The following is a 7,688-nucleotide window of genomic DNA, read 5'->3' as shown; positions in this document are numbered from 1 at the left end:
GGTGGAGGAACTGGCTTGGTAACGCTTCGTCTCGAGTGAGGAAGTGGACCTGGATCAGCGGGCGATATACTTCGATGATGTCGTTGACGATGGCGTTGCTGCTAGTATCTTCCCTTTGATGTGTACTGCATGAGGCAGGCCGTCGTAGGTGGGAATGATACCACAAGGTCGACTCAACACGAACCAAAGGCAGAAGATAGTGTGCGACTGACTGAGGTTGCGATGGAACTTCCGGGGGCCGACCATGATGCCTTAATATCCTGGAGATGAAGCCTTTTAAATGTAATCTGATAAACCGTCAAGATGTGCATGCTTCTATTTTTGCTATATTTTGTCGCAATGCATGAACCGCGAACCAACTGCGAAGCGCGGATAGGTGAAGTGGGGGGCGATCTTGATGCACGCGACAAATGACAAGCGACTAGAAACTAATTTTGGGACATTTTCGACCGGGGTATGGGCGGGTGTGCCTGGGGGTGGAAGTCGATCGTGCTATTTGAGACCATCTCAGGGTCTGCATCGTTAGCGTTGGCGGTTTCTTTCCTCCGCAAAGCCCTACCTAATAGGGCGGTTAGAAGTTGCTCCTCCTTCTCTCCCGCGACCCTGTCAGAACTGTCGAGAATAAATATTCTGAAATAAGTTGGCACGTTCATTCTTCGTGTCCCTCTAGTTGCGCTCCTTTTTTCTCTGGAATTTTCTGAATTTTCCTCGAATTTTTGCCGTATGTTGTTTCCTCACGACCGGTCTCCCAGAGAGAGCCCACATCGTCCATCATAGCAGCTCATCACCAAAACCAGGTAAAAATAGCATTAATTCTGCCCCCACATGTATTCGCAAGGAATGATTGGCTGGGATCGACTTAGAACGTGAGAATCTTGCCCGTTTGGGCCTCCCTCAGCGACTACTGAAACGGTGTGGAAGACTAGAGTCTGTGAAAGGTGCAGCGGGGGGTGCATGCCAAGCTTCAGTCTATGAGCTTCGGGGGTTGGTTTGGTCTCCATCGCAAGCCATCAGCGGTTCGGTGGACTTGATAGAGGGCGCTATCTCCTATCCTGGTTGGAACCAGCCAATCTGGACTCACAGAAAATCGACCAGGGACTGGAACTAGCCTGTCATCGGCAAGTTTATCAGGAAAATCTTTAAATGTCCAGAGACTTTCTGGTTGGATGAAAGGTAGCCCTAATTAGCAACACTTAGCCGCCAAATTGTATAGGAATACCACCTAATTGCTTGTTTGGGCGGCAAGAAGAAGACTTAAGTGATGGGTCCAAATTAAGTTAGTATATACTCATACCTCAGCGCTTCCATTGTCTTTGGCACCTTGCTCTCTTTGACGCCCATTAATTTAGTCACATTTGCCTGTTCACTTCCCATTGCTATTAATAACAGCCGCCTGGGTTGCAGCAAAATTAGGTTAAGGTTAACTTACCTGTGCCCTGTGGGCACTTGCCACTTCCCCGCTGCCTCCTCTAGGGAGTAAGACACTACCCTTTGCGTCGACTTTGGGGCTAGACATAATTAGCAACACTATTTGATTCATAATCAGCGCCATCAATGAAGCAACGCTGTTAAGCTCCCGATCGGGATGATGGTGTTGCCCTCAGCTCGTTCGACTTCCCTCCACCCGGGGGTTCACTATACATGGGAATTCCCAACCCCAGGCGTCCAGGACCTTTCCCCTTCCATTATGTCATCCATACATCTCACAACAGCAAGCGCCCAGCTGCCCCCCACCGTTGTATATCTCTGACAGCCTAATTGTCACAAGATGGTCAGGGCTCGGATTTCCCGGGTGCGTAGTTTGTAGGATAGACGCCCTTGGAATCCTTCGCCGGTTCCCAGTAGCCAAACGACGACTGTACCCGCTCTTCTTCCACGATATGTACTCGTATTGCGTGAACGTCTCGTGTCATGCTTGGTAACTTGCAGAAGAATGGCGTTTCACCACTCATAGTTCCATGTGTCTAATCGATGTTTCGTGAAAGAATAGAAGTTTGAGATCCCATTGCGGGGTGGTGGCTAGATACGGAATGGCGCCGTGGCTTCTTTTCACGGACCTCCACTGGTCTCCACGTTACAAACATTGATCGTGCGTACTAGTATACTGACGAGGTGAAGCCGTACGGGCCCGTCCCAAATAGCAGTGTCTAACCATGTAACACTGATTTGAGACCCCACACATTTTGTCAAGCATATGGTACTTGTCTCTGGTCGATTGCTATAATTTTCGTGCATTGCGTTCAACTTCTCTCCGTAGACTGGAAAGTCAACGCTTGTTGTAGAGCCACATTCACTTCTACATGTAAGAAAATGGCCGGTTGCGTGGCTTACAGAATATGTCTTGTAAAAGTCAGTGGTATTGGTGGGATTACTCGCCTGTCGGGCTACCCGAGGTGAGAAGCCAGGTTCGATTCATGCTGAACAGACAGGGTTCCATAGGAGAATTTATAACTCATGGGAAGATTGTGCACTCCGGTGGGGCATATTCAGACAGAAATCTTGCACAAACTGTGTGGGATCAAGGAGAGATCGGTGAGACAATGTTGAGGGCACAACATCAGCATTCTGCACCTGCATCTGCAGCCGGATGCAGGCTGTCGCCGTGGTGCACACCACACCACGAACCCCGCGCCTCTATCTTTAATTACCGTCTTTGGGAAACACTAGCGAGTGATTGAATAGATTGGCTTGGGGTTGGTGCAAAGCAATTTCTTCCGCATCCCAGAGCATTGACTCAACGTGACGACGAATAAGATCATCCAAATGCACCCCCTTGGCATGTCACCTCGTCATGGTCACCTTGTCTTGACGGGATATCCCCCTAGACATTTTAGGGACAAGATGGTGGGATTGAACGAGTCAAGTAGGAGTACCCATTCCATTGGGTATTAAGGAACCGACCGTTCCTCGAAGTGAGGCGAAACGGTCGAGGTCTATGCGGTCGTAAAGGGATAGACGAGGTCACGAGGACAGCACCATCGCCCATCAGGGGGCGGTGGGAGCAAGAAGGGGCATATCAGAACAAAGCGAACGTTGAACGACTTGGGGACAAGTTGGTCAACTCAGAAGAAGATTGAGTGAACACAGACGGATCATCAAGGGAATAAATTGAAGGATTGTGATGGGATGGCTATTGGTATTTGAAGGTCAACGCGTGACCCAAATATAGCAAGCCATCAGAGCCAGTGATTCTATCGCCGTTGGGACTGAAGAGAGAGGGGTATCTCCACTCGTCACATCGACTAGTTGCTTCTATTTCGGGAAGATTTAACCCTCGAGAAAGGCTCCTAATGGCACCTAAATGTCCCTCATGGAGGACGTATTATCCCTCAACCTTGTCCAAAGTAGGTGACGAGTCGTGAGAGTTGCAGAGTTGAAGTTGACGGTGGAGGGGAAGCCTGCCTGGGCCTGCCTTAGCCTGCCTTAGTTTTTAGCGCCAATGTGACGGTCGGCCATATCAATCAGGCCGCTGGTTGGCTGTCACGTTATCACTGCAGTAGCGCCATCTGCTTCCAGCCTCTCATCGTTCTTGGCTGCCCTCCCTCGTCCTCCATCTCCTCAACAACGGAGTTCATGTTAATTTGGGAGTCCTCTCTCATCTCCACTCCTTCATCCAATGATAGTCTCGACAGGTCGGATGCCATACTAACCACGGGCCGCTGGGTTACCTTTTTGGTTCATCTGTAACGAATCAGACGGTGGATCCGATTGTCAGGATGCAAGACCAGAGAATCGATTCGATGTCGCCTAGGACACCCCCCTCTTCATGCACCTGCAGGCTCAACTTGTCACATCTTCCCGCAAAATGATGTTCATTGGCATCGAGTAGTGATGGCGGATTTGCTTCCTAGGCCCGTTCTGGTGTCATGGCGTGTTCTTTTTTTATACATCCCCAGGAAGACCCGAGTTGACTGGCCTTGATACGTATACTTATATCGGTTGGGTCGCCCTGCCTCCCCATATCTTCGATCTTGATCCTCAACTACACTAATTGTGCCACACTTACATACTCTCGGGGTAAAAGGGTGATTATACCCTATCCCTTGTATCTTCTTCCTTCCTTCCGTCGCCCCCTCTCCCTATCCTCGCTAAGCGCCGACCCCTCAAGGGACGGTCGTGCTTCGTCCCCTCCCCATTATACCACGCACCTACCCTCCAGAGAACTCGAACACTCTTTGGCCGGACCAAGGAGCTTCAGGTTATCAATCATTCAAAATGGTATGCAATAATCAATCGGCGAAGGTGTCGGGGACAGGCCGGTGAACTAACAGACACAGACAACCCTAGATACCATCCAAGCGTCCCTCCGGACTCTTCAAGCCCAGGAGAAGATTTCTTCCCTTCACTCAAGGACACCGGGTCCATCGTCATTGTCAGACGCAACGGAGATTCTTGACACAGACTTCGATTCCGACTCGCTGAATGACTACTCCGATGATTCACCATACCGAAGCGTCGGCTCGGTTCGTATCTCGTCTCCTGCTGGAACGATGTGCCAGAGTGCTAACGAGCTCATCTAGCTGGCCACGGAAAGCGTGACGACTGCATCCACACCAGATGATATCCGCACCCCTGATTCGACTGGACTTACTGGCTTTCACTTCCACATCGATGAGAACCCCGTCAAAGGTCCGGTGGGCCCTCACCTCTTCCGCCACTCCGACGAATTCTCGGAAATGAAGGAGCTGCTTGGAGTAGATCTGATGGTTCAGGATACTCCGCTCAGCGCCACGACCCCATTCTACCGCCCCGCTTCCAAGCTCGAGCTCGAACGGAGAGACACCCCTCTGTCCAACGGAGCGCCGAAGAAGCAGAAGGACTCCAAACCGGCCCCAAAGGATAACAAAATTGCCTCGTATCAGCCGCCAGAGGATGACGTCGTGAATTGGTCCCCCCAAGACGTTGTCGTGTGGATGCAAAACCTCGGCTTCGAGGAGGGCATCGTGGAGAAGTTCTTCATCAATGATATCACTGGCGCCATCCTCCTCGAACTCCAAGGGGAGGACTTGAAGGAACTGGACATCCAATCCTTCGGCAAGCGGCATCGACTGATGGGCGCCATTCGCCAGCTTCAATCTTGCAGTACTCCTGTACCATCTTGTGATGGCACCCCAGACCCCACCGCGCGCGAGGATACAGCCACTCCCAAGACTACGGCCGGAGAGGTCGGCGTTTCCGATTGCACAAGCCCGTCGTCCGAGGGCAAGTCCAAATCCAAATCGAGGTCCGGATCCAGTCAGAGCCGCCGCCGCCGTCACAAGCGCCGCGATGGCACCGATCTTGTACCGGAAGACTCGGTATCCATCGTCGCCATTGAGCAGTTGTTGCCGGCGCTGCACACATGCTCCAAGGGCGAGAACTGCCGAAAGTGGCAGAAGCAGCAGGCCAAGCTGGCTCGCCTGGCCAAAGGCCTTCCCGTCGAGTGTTACGGTGGCTCTGTCGTCATCGGCGACCCGGGGAACGCGGCCACCGCACCGAATCTCGCCAAAACCCCCAAGTCCGACGTCACTCCGTCTGTCATCGCATCTTCGGATGTCTTGGGCCCGGACCACCCCACGGACGTCCAGCAGCTGTCGCGAGATAAGCTGGGCGGAGTCGAGCCCCGTGACCCCCAGGAGAATGTGCGAAATTTCCTCAGCTTCCAGCGCCTCAGCAGACTTCAACCAGTCACGGACCCTGCTACTCCGCCGAGGGAGAACTTTCCTTCGCCGGACTCCAACTCGCCCGGGTCGGCAAAGGCCAACAATGCGACATTGTCGGAGAACCTTCGCCACCTTCCGAGACTGCAAATCCCTAACGCCCGAGCCTCGATGGCCGACTCGACCTTCTCCCCCAACTATTCGGCCGATCGCACCATCACCCCGTCCTTCGTGCACCGGAAGGCCCCGTTCGCCCAGCGTAACACGCACAAGCCCCCCTACCCATCCGGATACTCCCCGTCCCCCTCAGACTTCTACCGACAAGACCCCTACTATGGACGATCCACTCCTCTGTCGGAGATGGATGTCCCCACCACTGCGATCCCCCTCGGACAGGCTGCCCGCATGTTCTCGCAGTCTGTTCCCCCAGACATGCGATTTGGCGGCCATCACATGTACCACCTGCCTGACCCCATCCTTCGGCCGACATCGACCAAGGCTGAGAATCATAAGCGCCCCGGGTTCAACCTCAATGGTCGGCCCTTGGCTCGACTGGATGAGCGTTCGCCGCTCCCACCGATCGAGACGCCGGAGGATATGGACCGGACTCCCCGCGCCGCTCACTGCAAGAACAACCCCTTTAGCCCGAGCGGCCAGTTTGCCAATGACATCATCCACAGCGGCTGGATGAAGAAGCGCAAGACCAGCAAGCTCCTGCGTCACGACTGGGAGGACCATCACTTCACCCTTCGTGGCACTCGGCTTGCCATGCACACCGATGAAGTTTCGGCCCACCAGGCCTCCAAGGCTCTTGAATACATCGACGTGGATGACTACGCCGTCGCATGTTCCTCGCTCCCGTCAAACTCGAAGCTGACCGCGGCCTTCAAGAAGACCGTCCTGAAGCGCAAGGACAGCAGTCAAGGAGAGGCCGCCTTTGCATTCTCCTTGATTCCTTCGCCCAGCAGCAGCACTTTTGACCGCAAGACCATCTTTGTCCAGGGCCCCAAGTCACACCACTTCGCGGTCAAGACCCGAGACGAGCGCATTGACTGGATGCGAGAGCTGATGCTAGCCAAGGCGCTCCGTCGGGGTCGCGAGAGCGGTGCATCTGTCAATGTGAATGGCGCTGCTTTCTGATACATACACCCTTGACCTTCTCCCCCCTCTCCTGCATTTTCCGAGTTTGCCATCCGTTATATACCCCTATGTTTTTGATTTAAAATCAACCCATCTTTCGTCTCGCTTTTTGCCTCTACGACCGCCCCTTCTCTTCTATTTTACAGATCACGACTTGACGAATTTCTTCCTCCATTTCATACAGACAGATGCCATTATGTACCACTTTGCTTTGTTTTGATGTTGTGACTTTTCCCTTACATGCCTTGGGTTATTTTCTTTTGTCGGCAATGGCTAGAAAGGACATCGGGCTCTACGAGAACCTGGCTCACGCCGGGCTTGCTATAATGATTGGGAGGGTCTTGAGCTGGACTCATGGCTCGTCCCGGATTGTACAGATGGATATGTATAAGCTTATCAATTAGAATTATACTGTGGAATGCATGAAAATTTCAAAAATCACAGAACAATGGTCCAAAGCTCAATCACGTAGACTCTGTCCTCTCCTTGTTAGGTAAGTAAGTCTGGGCAACGTTTCAGAGTCACCTAAGTCACAATGCGAAGACGGTCCTAGCCATGATCCCATCACCCCACTAGGGAGATATGGCGACGACGATTGGCTTCACGGCTTCTGGACGGGTCCAAGTCGGGCGCTTAATCGCTGGCCAGGATTGGACTGGATCGACCGATATCCGTGGGCGGGGGCTGGTGATCACTGATTGTCTCCTCTGAGCTGAGGCCAATGAGACCCTCTAGGGGCTGTTGGATTTATTGTCCTTTCTTGGTAGTGTCTGCTGTACTTTGGGGTATCCTCCCCAGACCTCAGTGTCGTGTTCAAACATGGCCCCATCGAGGGTCAGATCGTATGCCACTGGATAAGCAGCGGTAGTTTCTTCCATGTAGAAGACGGCATAAATTTTGTCTGTTTCT

At 52.7% G+C, this 7,688-nt stretch overlaps 1 protein-coding gene across 1 annotated transcript; it reads left to right on the top strand.

The window, feature by feature from the left end:
- Positions 1-3,951: 3,951 nt before the first annotated feature.
- P168DRAFT_184948 (SAM and PH domain-containing protein) lies at positions 3,952-6,873 on the top strand. Its single transcript, XM_024832972.1, has 3 exons — positions 3,952-4,218; positions 4,278-4,463; positions 4,521-6,873. The coding sequence occupies exons 1-3, from the start codon at positions 4,216-4,218 to the stop codon at positions 6,777-6,779; spliced, it is 2,448 nt and encodes an 815-aa protein (XP_024691083.1). The 5' UTR covers positions 3,952-4,215; the 3' UTR covers positions 6,780-6,873.
- Positions 6,874-7,688: the final 815 nt, after the last annotated feature.

Source organism: Aspergillus campestris (genome assembly GCF_002847485.1).
Source record: "Aspergillus campestris IBT 28561 chromosome Unknown P168scaffold_9, whole genome shotgun sequence".
Taxonomy (NCBI): domain Eukaryota; kingdom Fungi; phylum Ascomycota; class Eurotiomycetes; order Eurotiales; family Aspergillaceae; genus Aspergillus; species Aspergillus campestris.
This window is presented reverse-complemented; position numbering and strand designations above follow the sequence as displayed.

Bases quoted from the DNA above. Each gene is read 5' to 3' on its own strand.
- P168DRAFT_184948 (XM_024832972.1), top strand. The intron at 4,464-4,520 runs GTTCGTATCTCG...GAGCTCATCTAG, and splicing joins CATACCGAAGCGTCGGCTCG to CTGGCCACGGAAAGCGTGAC.